The sequence below is a fragment of the Eschscholzia californica genome, unplaced genomic scaffold (genome assembly GCF_041429995.1).
Source record: "Eschscholzia californica isolate CP2 unplaced genomic scaffold, dmEscCali1.0.p SCAF_3, whole genome shotgun sequence".
Lineage (NCBI taxonomy): Eukaryota > Viridiplantae > Streptophyta > Magnoliopsida > Ranunculales > Papaveraceae > Eschscholzia > Eschscholzia californica.
This window is the reverse complement of record NW_028238420.1, coordinates 56,189,375-56,211,105: the sequence shown is the minus strand read 5'-3', so window position 1 is coordinate 56,211,105 and position 21,731 is coordinate 56,189,375. Positions and strand designations below refer to the sequence as shown.

Here is a 21,731-nt window from a genome sequence, read left to right as displayed (position 1 = left end):
TAATAGGAGATCACCTATATGAGTGTGAACTGGTGCCGGTTCCGTGAGAAGGTCGTAATGGCAGACTTCTCTAAAGCGCTCATGAAACCCGAGAATGTTCAAGGCCGAAATGAACACAACCGAGAACTAAAGGTTATAAGGAGTGTCATGTGTGATAGATACTGCATCGATTTACAGTTCATAGGACCCAGTTCAAGACATAGTTCACTAAGGTCCTTGTAAATCCGGTATTTATTCACTACGGAAGATTCAAAGCCAAAAGCTATCTTTCCCGATGCATGGTATCTCCTGTTATGCCCTCATATATATGTATGTATGTATGTCTGTCTGTCTGTTTGTCATCTGTCTTTTGTAGGTAATTTCACTCATGTGGGGGATTGTTGGAAAATTGTTTATATAATAAATAATTTTTTATTTGAGTGAAATTAAATCTAATGGTTACTTGTGAAAAGACACAAGTTATGGGAAGTCACAACCCAAATGGAGGGACATCTTGTGGATTTGTAGAGTCATGAGCAACTCTATAAATACTCAATTTGATTTCTCTTTTGAAATATAAGTTTCGGACAGCCTTTAGTATATTGTGAAGACAAAGTTGAGTAGTCTAGAGTCGTCAATGAGAGCATAGTAACTGGAAAGTTCGATGGAGCGTATAGAATTGTAGTGCTTCTTTCTATACGACGCGATCGTTGTATCTTGGGAGACAAATGTCTATAGAACCGTTAGCACCAATGCGGGGACATGATTGTCTTAAGGAAAGAGTGACCACTCGCCTCGATCAAACAAGATAAGTTTTTCGTTTTTATATTTATACAATCTTATAATGTCATATTATTCGTTGTCAAGAATCGAACCCGTAAACCCCAATTCCAACAGTAATACAACACATAATTAAGCTAAGAGTAGTACCATGAAGACCCGAGGCCATTAGGACCTTTTTAAGAAAGGTCCAGTCCACTCTATCGTAGGCCTTGGCCATATCCATCTTGAGTGAAAAGGCGCATTTTTTGGCCTTAGATTAGTTCATGGAGTGGAGAAGTTCCTGGGTGATAATTATATTATCCATGATTTGACGGCCCGACACGAAAGCGTTTTGAGTCCAATTAATGCAGTCCTTTAGGTAAGGTCGCAATCTGTTTGCAATTATTTTGGTGATGAATTTATACACTGAGTTGCAAAGAGAAATAGGGCGGAAGTCTGAGGCCTTACTCGGGTTTTTAATTTTGGGAATTAAAGCGATAGTCGTCATGTTCAAGGATGGATCGAAGTCACCTGAGATGAAAATGTCCCTTATGAAAGCAATAAGTTCTTCTCCAACAACGTCCCAATTATGTTGGTAAAAGAAGCAAGGTAATCCGTCCGGTCCCGGGCTTTTGATCGACCCCATCTCCATGACGACCGCTTTAATTTCTTCTCATGATGGAACCCTAGAGATGTGGGTCAAGGCTTCTGATGAAAAAATCTTGTATGCACTAAGAATCTCAGCAGGCGGATCATTAACCTGTTCTGCCTGAAATAAATTCTGAAAAAAAGATGTTAATTCTTTGGTTATATCTTCTTCATTAGTAGTGACTTGGCCTGAACTGATTTTAAGTTGGTGAATTCTGTTCTTCTGCTTTCTAGTGGACATCGCTAGATGGATGCCTTGGTATTCCTATCTCCGTTGTGAGCCATTTTGATTTTGTTCTTTGTTCGGCTTTTGTTTTCTGTACCTCCTCCAAGTGAAAATCCTCTTGAAGATTACTTTCGATTTGGAGAGTGGTATCCGTTAGATTTAAAGATTGGATATCTGCAAGACGTTTTCGAAGTATTGTTAGTCTATCTTTTTAAACCCCAAAAGCACGTTTACTCCAATTTTGGATGGAGTTTTTAACATTCGATACTTTCTCTAAAAAGTCACCGGTACTGTTTTCCCAGTTTTCTTTGAAAGTAGTGGTGTAGTCCGAGTGCTTGGTCCAAAAAACTTCAAAATTATTTATCGTTTTCATAATGTTTCCTTGGACAGCGAGTTTGAGTAATATAGGAGCGTGGTCGGTATTGTATCTAGGCAAATGAAAGACTCCAGACTCCGGAAATCTGATTAACCAAGAAGCATCACATAAGACCCGGTCGAGCCTTTCTCTCGTGAGATGGTGAATGGCTTTACAATTAGTCCAAGTAAAGGCTGGGCCATTAAAACCTAAGTCCAGCAAGTTTGCTTCTCTAATAAAGTCTGGAAGTTGGTCAAGAAAGGAATATTAGGGGAACCGCCCCATTTATCTATTCTCGAACTCATCGCATTAAGGTCTCCAATACAACAATACGGGTTATTAACGGTCCTAATTTTGAGAGCAAGGTCAGACCAGAATTGTTGTCTATCGTGGACCCTCGGAGGGCCGTAAATGCAAAAGATATCCCAGGGTTCTGAATCAGTATTCGAATTAACAGAGACGTGAATGTAATTAACAGTGGACGAGTTAACATTAACTACTAAATCATTTGACCAGTGAAGTAAAAGGCCCACACTTCTACCAGTGGAGGGAACTACAACATAATTACTTAGGTTAAACTTAGAAAAACAAGGAAGAACAACATAATTAGAAATTCTAGTTTCGGAGAGAAAAACTAGTTGTGGTTTTATCGCTCCTAGAAACTGAGAGAGTGTCTCTTTTGTCGGAGCGTTCCCTAGACCCCGACAATTCCATGAGAAAAGATTCATAATGCATGCGGCATTTGGGTTGCCGGTACCCGTTCATCTGTTTCTGTTGAAATTTGCCTTGTTGTTCGCTTGTAATGCTTCTTTGAGCGTTCCTCCTGTTGGCTATCTAGCGTTATTGGTTGGATATGTGGATCCGCGAGAACCGCATAGTGGGTGATTTGCTGAGTGTTGGGTTTTACACCCTTCTACTAGTGTTTATAGCGGAATTAAGACATCTAATGTCTACACTAGTATTCCCAGGATCACATGCATAAACCTATGATAATCATTAATTAAAACTAGAAAGATAAATACCTTGTTCGCTAGTTTTCCCTCGAACCTTTCCAATTGCTTATGAGAAGACCAAGAGCTTCAAGTGTAGCTCCTCTACTTGGGACACGAGCAAACAATTTGATCTCCCACCTTGTTGTATAGCTAGCACACCAATGGTGGTTGGAAAAGAAGAACTCCTTTCTTCTTGACTAGATAGATAGTTAATGGGAATTAGCTCACTTTCTCCTCTCTACTTGATGTGGTAGAGTAAGAAAGCTTAGAGAGAAATTCCACACCTTATTCTCTGCCCTAAGAGTGTTTATATAGAACGCTAATAAGAATCCACCTCCTTTTAGGTTTCCTAAAACACCCTTTAGAATAAAATTTAGGGAAATAGTCGAAAATAGCAACTATTGGTATTTTCTCAATTCCCTAAGGAGGAGGTGCCCAAACACCACGAAAATTGGCAGATATAATGTTTATTATATCAGAAACTAACCCTCCAAAATTCAGCCCAATCCGAGTCCTAGAAGTACCCGAACCGGTCTAGGCCCAAAAACCCTGTTTTTGGCCTTTTTGTACTATCTTTGCCTAATTCCTTTTTAGGCCTATGAGATATGTTTATGGGACACTCCCATGATTATATCTCACTCCCACTAGTCATATCCTAGATCAATTTGTCACTCTTATGTGTAACCCGTTGTAGGATCCGATCGAAGTTAGCCGCGAATTACTTCGTAATTCGACGATCGTAGTTGGTCTCTAGCTACAACTCTACGATCCCTAAATCAATCGGACTTGATGATCTTCCACATCAATTGTCCTATCCGAAAAATTGTTCGCATTGTCACCTTGGTCGAAGGACATCTCCTTCAACTCCTTCAGACTCCCACTTGGACTTAGAACAAGTACAATGCTCGATTCCCATGTCACTTAGTATCCCATCTGATACGTCACGTCATTCAGACTTTCTTGATCTCGAGTACAACTGTCAAAACAAATGATTAACTTTTAATCCATTTGAGCACGGCCATGCATTTTCAGTTGTTGCTCGTCAAGTGGCCCGAGGACACTGTACCCTAACATGGTTAGGAGGACATAATCCATTCTTGCGCTCCCACTCAACTTCATGTCTATCCTGTCCTTCCCAGTATCCGCCTTTATAACCTCCTTTTACGGCGCGGCGTTTAACGGAACCAAAGTCAGACATTCCTTACATAAGATGAGCTGAGCACTCATGTTTTGAGGAATCTCTTCAATCTTGTCTTTGTGAGAAGTTTGACGATTTCATCATTCTTTGGATGAACTTCTCACGTTGAGGGTTATTCCAGTGTATAATCCCTATTATGCACTCACGTAGTCGAATCGAATACACTATTTCTATAGCCCATGAAACTGCGCTATCCCATCGACTCCCGTAATAGTCTTCGTGAGTCATTGTTGTCCATGCAATGACCTGGACTAGGGAATTGATAATGAATCACTCCAAGTTCACTTAGTAGGGTTTCATTCATCAGATCACGTATCTGACAAGCCTACTCGGAGCGTTTTCTTTATCGTGTGGACTGTCTCTTAAAATACCAAACCAAATTTTAAGGACAAAATAAAATTTCTTTTATTTTATTTATCGAATGTAAGTAATTAGGCACATAAACTCTATTATGAATCCAAATTACATTTGTTGCCATTCCCCAATGCGCTTTATACCAATGTCCCTCATGTGTGAATCATGTTTGGGGTGAGGTAACGGTTTGGTTAACGGATCTGCAACGTTATCATCCGTATGAACCTTGCAAATTACCACATCTTTTCTCTCTATGATTTCTCTAATCAAGTGGTACTTCCTTTGGATATGTTTGGATTTTTGGTGCGCTGTTGGTTCCTTGGCTTGGGCTATAGCTCCGTTGTTGTCACAATAGAGAGTCACGCCCTCTTCCATGCCAGGTACGACACCAAGTTCTATCATGAACTTCTTGATCCAGACTCCTTCCTTTGCAGCTTCCGAGGCCGCTAGGTATTCTGCTTCAGTGGTAGAGTCTGCAACTGTGCTCTGTTTGGAACTTTTCCAACATACCGTTCCTCCATTCAGACAGTAGACGAACCCAGATTGTGATTTGAAGTCGTCTCTATCCGTTTGAAAGCTTGCATCCACATGGCCTACAACTTTTAGTGTATCTTCCCCGCCATATACCAGGAAATGATCCTTAGTCCTTTTCAGGTACTTTAGGATATTCTTGGCGGCGTGCCAGTGCGCTTGGCCTGGATTTGATTGGTAACGGCTACACATGCTCAAAGCATATGAGACGTCTGGGCGAGTGCAGATCATGGCGTACATGATTGATCCTATTGCCGAAGCATAGGGTACTTTCATCATGTGTGCTAGCTCATCAGGACTCTTAGGACACTGATCTTTGCTAAGCACCATACCATGTGACATGGGAAGGAATCCTCTTTTGGAGTTTGTCATCTCGAACCGTTGAAGAATCTTATCTATATAAGTTTCTTGACTAAGTCCGATCATCCTCCTTGATCTATCTCTATAGATCTTGATTCCCAATATGTATTCTGCTTCCCCTAAGTCCTTCATAGAGAAGCATTTCCGAAGCCAGTCTTTAACTGATTCCAACATCGGAATATTGTTTCCTATGATTAATATGTCATCGACATAAAGGACTAAGAAAACTAGGTCGCTCCCACTACCTTCTTGTAAACACAAGATTCTTCTGCATTCTTGAGAAATCCAAATTCTTTGATTTTCTCGTCGAATCGAAGATTCCAACTCCGGCTTGCTTGCTTGAGTCCATAAATGGATTTCTTAAGCTTGCAAACTTTTCCAGCATTTTTGGAATCTACAAAACCTTCGGGTTGTGTCATGTACACATCCTCTTCCAAGTGTCCGTTCAGGAAGGCGGTTTTGACATCCATTTGCCAAATCTCATAATCATAATGAGCTGCAATTGCTAGAATGATCCGAATGGATTTAAGCATTGCGACAGGTGAAAAGGTTTCATCATAGTCTATGCCATGAATCTGTTTGTATCCTTTCGCCACGAGTCTAGCTTTGAAAACGCTAACGTTTCCATCCTTGTCAGTTTTTACTTTGAAAACCCATTTGCATCCGATTGGTTTTGCTCCATCGGGCAAATCGATCAAGTTCCATACTTGATTTTCTGACATGGAATCCATTTCTGATCTCATGGCTTTTAGCCATTTTTCGGAGTCGGGGCTCGTCATAGCTTGGTTGTAGGTACTCGGCTCATTATCTTCTAACAGTAGGATATCTGTTTTCTGAGATAATTCCTGGAGCCTTTGAGATCTACGAGGGGCCTGAGCAACTTTTGGAGTGTTCTCAACTGGTTGAGATGTCTCCTGCGAATTTGATTCGACTTGAGCGGGAGGTACTCTCTCGACCTCATTTTCCTCTTCCATACTTTGTGTATAGATAAGAGCCGCTAAACCTCTTGATATTTCTATATCTGTGTTTATTTGTTGCTCATATCGAATTTCATCGATATCTACATTTCTCCCACTTGTCTGTTTGGAAAGGAATTCCTTTTCAAGGAAGACACCATCTCGAGCAACAAACACTTTGTTCTCAGATTCGTGGTAGAAGTAGTAACCCCTTGTCTCTTTTGGATAGCCCACAAAGAGACATTTGTCTGATTTAGGTGCGAGTTTGTCTCCTTGTAAGCGTTTTACATAAACTTCGCATCCCCAGACTTTGAGAAAAGACAGCTTTGGAATCTTTCCAAACCATAACTCATATGGCGTCTTTTCTACAGCTTTTGACGGAGCTCGGTTAAGTGTGAAAGCAGCCGTTTCTAGAGCATACCCCCAGAACGTGTTTGGAAGATTTGCTAAGCTCATCATAGATCAAACCATGTCTAACAAGGTGCGATTTCTCCTTTCAGAAACACCATTCATCTGGGGTGTTCCTGGCGGAGTGAGTTGAGATACTATACCACAACTCCTAAGATGATCGTCAAATTCTTGACTCAAATATTCACCACCTCGATCGGATCGAATGGCTTTTATTTTCTTGCCAAGTTGATTCTCTACTTCGTTCTGAAATTGTTTGAACATGTCAAACGATTCGGACTTATGCCTCATCAAGTATATGTAACCATAACGAGTGAAGTCATCCGTGAACGTGATGAAGTAGCCATAGTTACCTCTCGCCGGAGTACTCATTGGTCCGCATACATCCGTATGTATGAGTTCCAAGGGTTCTTTGGCTCGGTCTCCTTTTCCTTTAAAAGAAGACCTCGTCATTTTACCCATTAAACATGATTCACATGTGTCATACGATTCTAAATTATACGAACCTAGAAGTCCATGTTCATGGAGCTTCTTCATGCGTGTCATGTTAATGTGACCCAAACGACAATGCCAAAGGTAACTTGGATTTGAATCATCTGACCGTAGCCTATTGGTTTCTATGTTGAAGACTTCGTTCTCAATATTCGTAATATAGAGACCGTTGTATAGCTTAGCACTGGTATAAAACATTTCACCTTTGTATAAAGAACAACGCTGGTTTTTTATTAATAGGTGATATCCCTCTTTGTCTAATTCTGAGACTGAGATAATGTTTCTAGAAATAGAGGGTACATAATAGCAATTATGAAGTTCTAAAACTATACCAGTTTCCAAAGGTAGACTGAAAGTTCCTACAGCTTTCGCAGCAACCGTTGCTCTATTTGCTACTCGTAGGACAAGCTCCCTTCCAGATAAATACTTGATTCCCTTAAGGCCCTGCACATCATAAATGATATGAGCACCACATCCGGTATCGAATACCCAGGATTGAGAATCAAATGTATTTGCTAAGTTAACTTCGATAACATAGATACCTTGGTCGGAATCGTGAGTTCCTTCCTTTTTCCTTTTGTTCTTCTGAATCAGTTGAAGTTCTTTCTTTGATTCAGACATTCCAATGCCTCTCCGGATTGCCTTAGAAGTTCCGTACTTCCTCAACCATGATTTGTTTCGGGACATGTCCCTTAATCGACGGATGATTGTGTGCGCATCCATTTTCCTGAATCTCTTTTGAAGATTAGGCTCCATGGTTGCCAACATAAGGCAAGTTACTGAAATTGATTTCATCCGGATACTTTTGGCCTGCTTTTGTTCCTCAATCTTTGAGTTCGCAGTTATTCTTGGAATAGGGGTATCCAGTACGCTTTCTTTGTTTGTAGATTTGAGAACACTTCTCAATCTCTTTTCCCAATCAAGGAAGTTATCCATGTTCAATTTGTCCTCATCAAGGATTGAACATAGGTTGAAAAGATTGATTTTTGCCATAGTAAAACTACATGAAACAGAAAAAAGGATTTTGCTAAGTATTACATTCGATAATTTTTGCAAAAAGTCCTAAGTTTTTGCCACATTATTCAAGATAAAACGTGTCCCTAGATGAATAATGCGATTCTGAGATCCCATCTCTCAAGGATTAAGCGGACTAGGGCCCTGCCCTTAATTCCCATTGATTTAGGTGAGTGAATACTTTCACTGATCATACCATATGATTCTCGGTTGATGGATTACATGTTTAGTGTAAAATCCATCCTTTTGCCTCGAGTATCCAAGACTCTCTTGCTGATCTCGTTGAATAGAACCATTTAGACATGTAGGCCTCTTCTATAGGCCTACCCGCAATGTCCCAAGGTAAAGGAGGTACTCTGCGAAGGCCGACCCACCTTCTTCGAACAAGGGCGCAAGGAGTGTCTTAATTTGGATAGGCACTGTACTCAAAATTACTTTTAGGGACTTTTACGCTAGTCTGGCGTTCGTTTTAGTGAACTAATTAGCCTAACTAACATCCACGACATAAAGCGTAAATAAGTAAGTAAATGCGCGCGAGAAAGTAAATCAAGCACATATGGATCCTAGTATGGCCCCTAACCTAGAAGATCTAATCTCCTTTGGTTTGCTTCTTGTTTCGCCTTTTTAGTTCGTCTAGATCTCCGTCTTTGAACCTCCATTGATTTCTCCCACTCGTCTTTGAATTTCTTCCTTGAGTTTCATCAATGGACTCATAAACCCTAAACTCTAATTACAAGACTCAAACGATTCGCAGATCGTGTAAACTTGAAATTAAAATTATTACAAAACATGCACCCATCCGTGCTCAAAACAAAAATAAGAAATAAATTCTATGGCCATACTAGTTTCCGCATTCACATCACATGCAATCATATAATATATTTCAAGGCTATCAATTATATATGCATGTATATCCGGGAGATACTTTTGTCGACATCCGTATGTCATGTACGCACCTTAAGTCTACATCAAAAGATTAGACTAATGGTGTGTCTTGGTTTGATTTTAAAATTTGATTTTAAAGAGAAATTCCGTTTGGGCCTTGAATGGCCCGGGTTAATTTCGGAAATATTTGGATTGGAATTTTGGGAGAAAATTTGGATAAAACTCCCACTCGAATAGTGGTCCCTTTTCGTGGTCCGAAAAGCCTTGAAAAGACCCGGGACAAGTCCTAGACAAGTCCCGGCCCAAGCCCACAAAAGGGCTTGGACAAGGTCCGGATATGGCACGGCCCATAGGGCCGGCATGTCCGAGCCGAGGCCAATAGGCCTGATCTCGTCCTGGCCGGAGCCAGGACGCTAGTCCAAGCACCAGACGCGTCCTAGACGCATCTGGTGCTGGACCGGACCAGCACTAGGTGTCTCGGACTTAGTCCGAGACACCCAGGACCCCAGACGCGTCTGGTAGTAGCTATTGGACGCATCTGGAAGACGCGTCCTGGTTAAGCTACTGGTCGCGTCTGGAAGACGCGACCTGGAGCAGCTGGACGCGTCCTCAGACGCATCCAACAGTAATCTGGGACGCGTCTAACCAGACGCGTCCTCCAGGCTACTGGTCCGGCCAGGAAGCTTCCTGGCCGGACCTATTGAGTTTCTAAAAAACTCAATAGTTTCCTTTTTTTTTTTTTTTTGTGTTGCAATTTTAAATTGCTTTTTCCAAAATTTGAAACACTTCTAAAATATTTCAAATTCTTTTTAGAACTATTCTAAATTTCCAAATTTTGTTTTTCACAAGTTTCCAAAAAACTTAATAACAACTCTTTTAATCAAACCAATTTGGATCAAAATTTTAGGTTTTGAAATTCTTTTCAAGAACAAATTTTGAAATCTTTTGACAAATACTTGAATCTTATTCAAAATTAATCAAAAATTTTGTGTTTTAAACACTTTTAAACACAATAATCTATCTAGAAAAGCATGGAATTGGTCCAAAACTTAGATAAGATAGGCTAATTGCAAGAGGCTCTGACGCCACTGTTGGCTTTTACACCCTTCTACTAGTGTTTATAGCGGAATTAAGACATCTAATGTCTACACTAGTATTCCCAGGATCACATGCATAAACCTATGATAATCATTAATTAAAACTAGAAAGATAAATACCTTGTTCGCTAGTTTTCCCTCGAACCTTTCCAATTGCTTATGAGAAGACCAAGAGCTTCAAGTGTAGCTCCTCTACTTGGGACACGAGCAAACAATTTGATCTCCCACCTTGTTGTATAGCTAGCACACCAATGGTGGTTGGAAAAGAAGAACTCCTTTCTTCTTGACTAGATAGATAGTTAATGGGAATTAGCTCACTTTCTCCTCTCTACTTGATGTGGTAGAGTAAGAAAGCTTAGAGAGAAATTCCACACCTTATTCTCTGCCCTAAGAGTGTTTATATAGAACGCTAATAAGAATCCACCTCCTTTTAGGTTTCCTAAAACACCCTTTAGAATAAGATTTAGGGAAATAGTCGAAAATAGCAACTATTGGTATTTTCTCAATTCCCTAAGGAGGAGGTGCCCAAACACCACAAAAATTGGCAGATATAATGTTTATTATATCAGCAACTAACCCTCCAAAATTCAGCCCAATCCGAGTCCTAGAAGTACCCGAACCGGTCTAGGCCCAAAAACCCTGTTTTTGGCCTTTTTGTACTATCTTTGCCTAATTCCTTTTTAGGCCTATGAGATATGTTTATGGGACACTCCCATGATTATATCTCACTCCCACTAGTCATATCCTAGATCAATTTGTCACTCTTATGTGTAACCCGTTGTAGGATCCGATCGAAGTTAGCCGCGAATTACTTCGTAATTCGACGATCGTAGTTGGTCTCTAGCTACAACTCTACGATCCCTAAATCAATCGGACTTGATGATCTTCCACATCAATTGTCCTATCCGACAAATTGTTCGCATTGTCACCTTGGTCGAAGGACATCTCCTTCAACTCCTTCACTGAGTTGTGTCACCGGTGTTAGAATATTTTCCCCCTACATTGGTTGAAGTTACTCCTGCTGCTGTTTGCACTTTACTTCGTTTTATCTATGACAAGCTAGATAAAAGTTCACCAAAGTTAGTCTGAATAGTGGGGAGGGGTCAGGTTTGATTTAGACCCTCCTTATTTGGTTCTGACTCTGCATTCACATTTGATTCTAGAGAGAGTCTCTCAAAACCGAGAGACCCTAGTTCTCGCCCTAAAGATCTCACGTTGAAAGGAACCTTAAAAGTATCTTTGTATTTCGGTTGCATGGCTTTCATCACAAGTTGAGTTTGTTCAACCGAGAGCCTTTGTTTCAAGAGATCTCCAAAGGCAAGAATTGTGGGACAGAACTTAATAGAATGACCTAAGTAGCCACATGATTGACAAAAACGGGGAAGTTTTTCCACACGGATTTCAATAGCAATCAATTTTGTGTTAGAGATCTACAAATAGACTATTTGAGGCAGAGATTTGTTTAGAGAGAATTCAATTTTAGCCCTGCCAAATAAACTCCATTTCTTAGCATCTTCCGGTTTTGTCTGTAGTTTCCAAGAGCCGTCGCACATCTGTTAACCGTTTCATGGTTAAGCAGACCTAAAGGTATCCCGTGAAATTGTGTCCAAAACCAGGCCGTATCGAACTTTAGATCTCCTGGAGCACAATCACTTTTGCAAGGCTGTAGGATCATTAGTTCCTCCTGGATAACCCAGGGGGAACTTTCTAGAGCTAAGTCTAACTCAGTAGCTGTGATGAAGCGAATGATAAATATATTCCCCTTAACTTCTGTAATCACGAACTTGTTGGGACCATGGATTACTCTGGCTAATCTCATCATCGCCTGTCCAATGTCCACTTTCTTTGTGCTTTGTATCCATACGACGCCGGTTTTGATAATATCGAAGTCTGAGTTTGTGAATTCTGCCATTTCAACCATCGTCGGGGTTTGTTCTGCTGTAGCAAGTGCCTGGAATTGTTGAAGGAACAGGTTGTTTGATTCATCCATGGTTAAAATAAAGGAAAAGAGATAGATAGAAGGATTAAACAAGAACAAGTGAGACTAAATCTCGTGAATGATAATCTCCTGAAGAGGAAGAAGGAAGAAAACTGCCTATTTAATGGTGAAAACCGATCACCAGAGTGGGGAACGTGCTATGAAACTGCTCAAAACCACTAAAATCGAGGGGATAACTGCTAAATGGCCGCGGAAAAAGGGAAATTGGGTCAAATGACCTTTGACACATGAGAATTTGTAGGAATAACTTCAATTTCTGGTTACCTTTTAAATGACCCATCTTTGTCCATTTCTTCCAACACTACCCTCTCATATATAGAGAGTCTAAAAAATCTAGACTCCCCAATTTCTAAAGACAGACCTAGATAAACCTTCTCTCTCTCTCAAGCGAAACTTAAATCTCAATTTTTTGAGTTAGTATTTGGGGTTTAGGGTTTCAATTTTAAGGGCATCCAATTGTGTTTGCTAGTACAGGATTCTTTGAAGTGTATGTGTATTTGGGATTTAGGGTCTCAGTTTTTATTAGTAATGGGGAATAATCAAATTTTGATAGCTTATAGCAAAATAAGGTTCATGGGATTTAGGGTTTCAACAATATACAGTGAAGAACACAAATTAACCAAACAATTGTTGATTATATTTCTCATTATACATCATGGGATTTAGGGTTTCAACAATATACATAGAAGAACACAAATTCATGGGATTTAGGGTTCATGGGATTTAAGGTTAATTGAAGATTCATTTATTTCTCATTATACATCATGGGTACATGAATCTCTTGATGATTATTAAATAACTTTATCAGAACAGATCCTTCAATTTCTCATTATACATCATGGGTAAAGAAGATGATTGATTAGCAAAACTATTTTTCCCCCTTTTATTTTCAATTTATTGGACATGTTGTTTGAAATGTTCTAATCAAACTTCATTTTCGCTTAAACTGTTCTTCCATTGTGTTTTGATTATTGAGTTTAGTCTAGAGAGAGAGGAGGAGGGGAGGGGGTTGGGGGGGGGGGGGGGGGGGGGGGGGGGGGGGTTTTGTTTGGGGCGAAATTTGGAGTCTAGATTTTCTGGACTCCACATATATTAAAGGGTGAAACTAATTGACAAAAATTAGGTCATTTGAGAGGTAAACAAAAATCAAGGTCATTCCAACAAATTCTCATGGGTCAAAGGTTATTTAACCCAATTTCCCGCGGAAAAACCAACTAAACGCCAAAAGAGGAGGTTCTGATTTGCCTAGCTAAATCGCGCCACCCGGGAGCAAAAAAAAGGAAAAACGGTTATCATAATAGCTGACACGCCCTTTTCCACTATACCAAATAATTCCTTCTCTAGAATTGGGACAAAAATCATACTTAATAATAGTTATAGCTGCAAGATTAATACATTCTTCACAAATATCTGATGTAAATAAGTCACCTCTACATTGAATAGACCCAAAAACGGTATCCGGGTTTTGCCCCATTGTTACGTTACGGTACCCATTTTCGAGGAATGTGTTGATAGTGTTAGTATCATTGAAAGTACTAGTTAGAGAAGAAAGAAGAAGGTTGAGGTTCGTGTGATACTTACTATTAAGAGTGTAATTAGATCCCAAACAGAAGTGATAAGCATAGTATGGTACTTGTGCAGTAGTACTAAGAGTATGGTAATGTATAATTAGTATAGAAGAAAGAGAGAAGATGATGAAAGAATCAAAGCAACCCATCTTCCAATCCTTCTTGTTCTTGAAATAAGTCCTATAAAAAGTTCAAACACTCAAGAATATCTATATGAAAATTTTCATGTATGAGTAGGGAATTGATGAATCTATTTTCCTTGCTTTCCATAGGGTGGGTGAGTTTGCCAAACAATGATATTCTTTTTTATTTAATTATGTCAACAAAACATGTTTCTTTTGAGGTAGGGGTGCTTTTTCTCTTAGGACGATAATTTCAGCTTCTTTAATGACATCATTGCATAGTCTAAAAGAGGGTGCGTGCTCATGTGGTAATTGAAGAGGCCTAACTCCGTCAAAGTAAAAGAATTGATGCCTTTGAAAAAGAAAGACAAATCCAAACCTCATTTATCGTAAAAAAGAATCAAATTATTAAGATATATATTACTTTTCATTATGTCAAATTTGTACTCCTTTGTCTGAGCGTGCTAAAATGCATGAACTTGTAAAGATAGTTTCTATAATTATACTTATGCATATCTAATATCGTAAACACTCTCCAATAAGAGAGAATAGTGGATGCAGACATGATATAATTGCGAATAATAACGAAGTTACTTCAAATTCCAATAGGAGTGCATTATGAACATAAAAAACATAACATTCTCTGCATATCCCATGACTAAAAAAAATATTAGCATTTCGGGGTTTTTTCACTCAGTAATTTCATCAAACAGTTAGAAAACATTACAGGAAAGTTAAGAACTTACATATTTCACCTTCAGAACCAGAAACCTTCTTCCCTTTTACTTCTTCCCCATCACATTTGAAACCAAATCTCTCAGAAACTTTGCTGATTTTGTAACAGGTGAATTAACAGCCATTAAATTGTATAGAACATTCTCAACTTCCCCAATTGATGGTCGTTTTTTGAACTTTGTAATAACTTTAAAATCTCCTTCTTCTTCAACAAATACTACCCATTTCTCACCACTAAAAATCCCATCTTTAACACCCTTAAATACCACTGCTCTTTTCATACTCAAAAGTCCTTTAACTTCTAATGCCAAAAATGAATAAACCACTTCAAATGACCCAACAAAACCACTTAAATCATCAAAACCACTTTCTTCCTCAAATTCCCATTTTGGGTTAAAAATCACTACTGGTTTAGAATAAAACCCATCACTGATTTCCCTCATAATTTCCAGTTCTGAACTTTCTGGTACCAAAAATACAACCACATCAGCAGAATTCAAAATTCTGGTAAAGTTACCGTTATCAGTAACTGAAGAAATATCCATATTTTGAACTCGGTGCGATTTTGATGAGTTAGAATTCAAAAATTCATTTTTAGCTAAATCTGTTAAGGTGGGATTAGGCCAAAAGATCATAAAATTAATGGGTGAACCTTTTCTTCTAATGGGTAAGTCATGGAAGATGTTGAAAACGAGTTGAATAAGAGATTCTTCTGAGTCGTCTAGAAGAGGAATCTCGATTCGGAGTCTGGGTTGTTTTTGTTTCTTGAGTTTTCCAGCTGAGAGTCTTGGATTGTTCAGAGGCTTTTCTAAGCTTTTTGAGAGGCATGTTTTAGCTTGATTAATGGCTTCTTCTTTTGTGGTTGGTGGGTTGTAAGAAGAAGAAGGAGAGGAAGAAAGTGAGGATTTTAAGGATAGAGAAGGGAATTTTGATTTGTGAAGGAGTTTTTGTGGAAAGAATGTAATTGGAAGAAATGGGAAAAGAGTTCTTTGGAGGGGTAATTGTATTGTTGGTAATGGTGGTGAGAGGTTTTGAAGTTTGGGAGTTTGGAGGGGAAATCTTATAAGATTGGAAGCCATTAAAATACAGTACTGTTGGTGAAAGAGATATTGGTCTTCATTATGTTTCTCAAAAATAAAAACAGATAATGGAAGTTTTTGAGCCACACAATGTTAAGGTTATTATTATTATTATTATTATTATTATTATTATTATTATTATTATCCCCGTACCAACACCCGCAAACCAGGTTGATTTTTCCACCAAGGAGACCGATCCTCCATTCAAAGAGAGACATTTAGAGAGAGGGAAGAGGAGGAGAAAGAGTGAATAGAAGAGAAAAATAAAGAGATAGACAAAGAAAGATAAATGGAGGCGGTGGAAGAAGGGGGGGGAAAAAGGAGAAAAACAGTGGTGGTTGTAACGGGAGCTAGTGGTCAAAGACGAGGAAGAAAAATAAGAAATTTTGTTTTCTTTTAAAATTTTGTACTCCGAAAAATTTTCTTATATCTCCAAAACGTCAGCCTTATAGAAGTATTTTAATAGAAATATGATATATTTTTTAGAGTTGAAATGGAAATCCTATTTCACCTATAGAAGGAATCAGTGGAAATCTTATTTCAAGTATGCCATTTTTATATAAGAATGGACGACAAAACATCCCTATAAGACAACCCGCTAGCGCCCCTAAGGAAATAGACAATAGCCCATATCATGCTTCAAATGAGAAGCCCAAGTGCCAAGCGCTACGCCCGGACCAACTTTAAACTGTACGAGGAGTACTTGAGGAAACTTATAGAAACTCAAACTTCTTTCCATCACTAACAAGTTCTCATGTTGTACTATATTTATCTTCTAAATATGAATCTTAAATTTGTTAACTTAGTCCACATCAAAAGTTGATAGAATTGAGAAGACTTTGAGCATTATATAGCCTACACGCGAAAGCAGGAAAGCTGATCAGAGCAGGTCTCGTATTTGAGCTCTATCAAGCTACCAACTGGTTTGGCCTTGGACAGATTGAAGGTCTTGATATTTAACCCGAGCCCGCGCCATTTTCTCCTTCTGAGACAAGCAGGTTGTGCCCGGACGGGCAACAAGCGTTTGCTAGCACTTCAAGACGTGGGTACTTGCGGTGGGCTTTTATCCCACTCCTAGGCCCAACAAGTTAAGGTTTAGAAGGTCAAAGAAATGTGTACTAATTATAATAGTACTATGTAGTATACTCTCAACAAAAAAAATGTAGTAAAGTACATGTTGCACTTCATATCTCTACTGTAGGTGGGTATTGTAGTTAAAGCGTTTAAACAGACTATGGGTGTGCCCAATGGCGGAGCTATGTAGAGGTAGCCCCGGGCTGCAGGGGCCAAAAATATGAAAGTTGTATCTGTCAATGCAAATTCATGACATATATCAGTGTTAGCCAGGGTGGTGCGATCCCTTGCTCACTGCACCACACAACAAGGGTTTTGAGTCCCATCTCCCTCAAATTTAAGTTTTTCCTTATTTCTTGAACTAATTCCATCTTGGCCCCTTACCTTTTGTATTTTTAACAACATTCTATTTTGGCCTTTTTCTTTTTTTTTTGTACTAAGTCAAGTTTTACCCGATTTTAACAAAAAAAATTACCCATTTCTTTAGGTTATTTCATATGTTTTAATAATTTTTTGTCGAGAAATTACCAATGATCACATACATAATGAAACTTGTGTCTGCCAATGCAAAATTATGAAACCATTTAAGAGCAAATTTATGTTTGATTTATGTAAGGAAGCAAATATAAGAAGGCCACCCAAGACTAACTTAAAATTATTAGAAGAACAAAATTTTCATTTCTGATGTATATCCACTCATAAGTAGTATTTCAAAAGTAAATAATTTTAGAATAGTCCGGGTTGTGCCTTCTTATATTTGTTTCATGAATCATGACAGAAATTTGCTCTCTAATGGTTTAGTCTCCGTTATCATCTCACTTGATGATGCAAATCAACTCCCCCGAAGTAGGTTTTTAACATTGGGAAGTTCAAACTTCTTCAGCCTTGTTGGTTAGATACCACACCACCCATTCGGCCATTCCATTCCTATACAATGTAGAATCGTCACCAAAATCAAGGGAGGATTTTTCAATAAAAAAAATATTAATTCTAACTTGAAGTTTCTGTCTACGCGTTTGTATCAGTATTACTTTAAATGCAATCACGTCGACAAAGAAAAAAGATATCGAGAGGAAAAAAGAAAAGAATCTAATGCTTATAAAATTTAAGAGCCAATATTCACCATTACAAAGATATCTAAAGATGAGAACCCAAACAAACGTGCTTCCATTATCATTTCTAAGTAGTGGAGCATTCTATTTATGTAATCAAATTTAACAGGTTTTGTTTGGTGAGAAAATGTCAACTTAAAGTTAGGGTTTCAGAGCATTCACAAGTCTTCCCAGCCAAGGAGAAGGCATGCAAGTCACTTACAGCTATACATATACAAAACCAGCCCACAATAACATACTAACCCAAATTAAATATTCTCCATTTATATCTCTATAAAACTTACTTCTCATGCCTAAACCATATAATTTTACTTGAGTTCAACTCTGTTTCTGCCTTCTTCCATCTCTAGTCACCTTCTTAATAACAATGTCGACCTTGAGACTACTATTTAGCTTCGCTGTTGTAGCTGTGTTCATCGACTTTGCAGCAGCAGCAGTTATCACAGTTGGAGCTCCAGGTGGAAGTTGGGATTTAAGCACAAACCTTAAAACATGGGCATCAACACAAAAGTTCTCTGTTTCAGATAATCTTGGTATATTAGTAACTCAATAATGAATAAAATTTCGTAAATTTGATGATCAGGTAACTATACGATTTTCGGAGTCTTCAATTGCATTTTCATGTCTAATTTGTGGGGTTTTTTCTGTAGTTTTCCAGTATGGAGCAATGCATAGTGTGCTTGAGGTTACAAAGGCTGATTATGACTCATGTAATATAAACAACGCGATCACATCTAGCACAGATGGAAACACGATTATCGTTCTTTCTTCGGTAGGGAAGAGATATTTCATTTGTGGAAGTTCAGGACATTGTGATTCAGGAATGAAGATTGAGGTTGATATTGTTGCTTCTAGTGTAACACCATCAACCCCTAGCAAATCACCACCATCACCAATATCACCTACCACTTCACCAGCTACACCAACATCCCCGGGAAATTCATCTAATTCACCTTTGAAAAGTCCGTTACCATCACCTGAACCTCTTCCTTCTGACATATCTCCTCCACCAAAACCAAGCTCTTCTTCGCGGAAAGAAGGACATTTGGTATTTGGATTCGGGTTCGGGTTGATGATAATTCTATCATTTGTGTAGATTTATCTCTGTCTTTCTGTTCTGTTTGTATACTTATTCAAATATAAAGCATGACAATTTTGGTTTCTTATTCATTATTGTATGCAACAAGCATAATAAGAAGTTATATATTACCCGACTGTTCTTCTCTCTGAAATTATTGGTTAATTACTTTTAATTATGGCTGACTGGCCTTAATATTAAGAGGTAATTTCTAGAAAGGTCAAAATAATATTGAAAATGAATAGAAAAGCACACAACATTTGAAAATTATTATTCAAGTCAAAAAGTGTGCAAATACTAAAATACCCTTTTTTTGTCATTTTGTGTAACTAAATTCTTTTATTTTTCTTTAAACTTTAAATCGATATAACTTTTGTTTGAGATGTCGGATTTCTATAAAAATTATATATTCAGAAATGATTTTTCATTAGCTTTCTAACAAGATCCACTTTCAATACTTTTTTTTTCAAAAAAAAAAACCCAGAAAAAACGGCGTTTTTTTCCTTTACGTTTTTCTGCAAACGTGTTTGCAACAATCGGTTTTTACAAACTTGTTTGCAACAATCTGTTCTGCAAACGTGTTTGCAACAATCTGTTCTGCAAACGTGTTTGCAACAATCTGATCTGCAAACGTGTTTGCAACAATCTGATTTGCAAACATGTGTTTGCATAATGTAAACTGCAAACACGTGTTTGCATAATGTAAACTGCAACTGTGTTTGCAAAATATAGATTGCAAACATGATTTGCAAGTTTTGCAGAATATAATCTTGAGTTGCATATGTTGCAAATTCGATTTGCCAAACGATAATATAAAGTATGTGTACGAAATCTTGAGTTTGGAATTGATTTCATCATTCATCATATAAAACTCATAAAGAAATTTTGTGGTCAAATTTAAGATCAAACCTTCAAAATTCTTATTGTTTTTTAATTTAAGATTACACATTCAATACTTCAAGATGAAATAATGTAGAGAGTGAGAGTAACTTGATCAATGAATCAAATAAAGACACACAACAAGAAGCAAGAAATAAATGAATAATAAGTCAATGCAAAATCGAGGCAAACAATAGAGCCATTCACGGTTTACCGAACTCTTTTTTAGAAGGTTCCATATCTCCCGACATGATTCAATTCCATGTAGTTGCATGATTTTTAAACATTTTATCGAACACCTTCTGAGCGTATTTCATATCACCGAGTTTTCAATCTATATTTTGTGAAGAAGAGTGTATTGGAAGCCCACTTTCCGACATCATAGAAAATAACGAACAAATACAATTATTCAATCATTTACCTTGCCCATAAAAGTTGAAGTTCTGCCTAATCTTCCTATCCCGACGACAACATTAGCAGGATTACCACCAGGAGCCTTCTTAAATGTTGGTGCTTCAGCAAGTGAAACTCCACCAACAATTAGAACAAAGTCTATTAGCATCTCGCCGAAGCAATATACAAGTTCTTTACTGTCTCCATTTCTTTCCATCAATTGAGCTTCAGCTACACCTTTCAGAAGAACCCAACTCTTAAGCTTCATTATGAATTGAAATAATGGCTCTGGAAGATCTCATACTATATGAAATGAGTTTATGCCAAAATATGAAAATGGGATCTGAAATCAAACTCCATAAAACAGGTGACTAGTATTATGAATAATTTAATGACCTAAACAATTATTTTTTCTATTTATATAACTCAATCAATGGATCAAACTACTCCATGAATTCCTGATGTATGTTTGCCAACTTTAGTTGGATCAGACAAAACTTGAAGTTTCTTATCAATACATGTTTTGGAGTTTAGCAAGGAAAACATGAAGCTTTCTTTCAATCCAAGTTTGATCGACAATAAAAAAAATCTATTCAATCCACTTCCAGTTTAGCAAGATAACTTGAAAGCTTCCACCTCTCATCAGAAAAAAAAAAAAACTTGAAAGCTTCCATTCACACCAGAAATGTGTTCCAAAATTTACCGAGAGATAACGTGAATCCTTTCAATCTGGTCTCTAGCAACAAGTTTCAACTATATTCAGATCTTGAAGCTTTGCAAAACTTCTATAACAAACCGGAATTTCAAAGGAGAAATTGTTTCTCGGGAGATTCATCGGAGCAAATTACTATATTCAGACGAAAAATCTTATAAATATTCAGCGAATTAGACTACCTTGATGGAGAAGAAGATGAATGCTAGGGCATTCTAGAGAGAGAAAGTAAAGCTGGAGCAGAAAGTGAAAATGAAGAAGATAAGGGTATTTCTGGAACGATTTTTGTCAAAATGACCTTAAAAATAATTAACCATATTATTTGAAACAATAACGACAATTATATGTAGTATTATGGTAGATATTAGTTATTTGAAAAAGTTAACTGCTTTTTTACTCATTTAGTAAAATATTCTGACCCATACACTCATTTTCTCTAATATTAACAACCAATATAGCATCGTTTGTCGGTGGTCACGTGACTAGAGGCTCCAGTGTCATAATTAAAGGAAATAGGTATTTCTACCGTTTGGTACGAAAGGTAATTCTCTTGGAAAGGGGGATTGGGTGAACCGTCCAAAACGAGAGAGGAAATAGGCTTCCCATCCTAGGTTGCCAATAAATGAAAGTCAGGTCCAAATAGTCAGAGGCCCACGCGAAAGTACCATAACGTCCTTGTTGTTTCATCAAATTTACGGAAGCTGCCACCCAGAAATTTACGGA

At 38.0% G+C, this 21,731-nt stretch overlaps 2 protein-coding genes across 2 annotated transcripts; one reads left to right on the top strand and one right to left on the bottom strand.

The window, feature by feature from the left end:
• Positions 1-14,518: 14,518 nt before the first annotated feature.
• On the bottom strand, positions 14,519-15,876 carry LOC147552153 (plant/protein (DUF1995)). Its single transcript, XM_086666368.1, has one exon. It carries the CDS (start codon positions 15,758-15,760, stop codon positions 14,729-14,731), a length of 1,032 nt encoding a protein of 343 aa, XP_086522494.1. The 5' UTR covers positions 15,761-15,876; the 3' UTR covers positions 14,519-14,728.
• A 2,188-nt stretch (positions 15,877-18,064) lies between these two features.
• On the top strand, positions 18,065-19,158 carry LOC147552152 (uclacyanin 1-like). Its single transcript, XM_086670022.1, has 2 exons — positions 18,065-18,479; positions 18,597-19,158. The coding sequence occupies exons 1-2, from the start codon at positions 18,314-18,316 to the stop codon at positions 19,040-19,042; spliced, it is 612 nt and encodes a 203-aa protein (XP_086526148.1). The 5' UTR covers positions 18,065-18,313; the 3' UTR covers positions 19,043-19,158.
• Positions 19,159-21,731: the final 2,573 nt, after the last annotated feature.

Bases quoted from the DNA above. Each gene is read 5' to 3' on its own strand.
- LOC147552153 (XM_086666368.1), bottom strand. From the start codon at position 15,760: ATGGCTTCCAATCTTATAAGATTTCCCCTCCAAACTCCCAAACTTCAA.
- LOC147552152 (XM_086670022.1), top strand. From the start codon at position 18,314: ATGTCGACCTTGAGACTACTATTTAGCTTCGCTGTTGTAGCTGTGTTC. The intron at 18,480-18,596 runs GTATATTAGTAA...TTTTTTCTGTAG, and splicing joins CTCTGTTTCAGATAATCTTG to TTTTCCAGTATGGAGCAATG.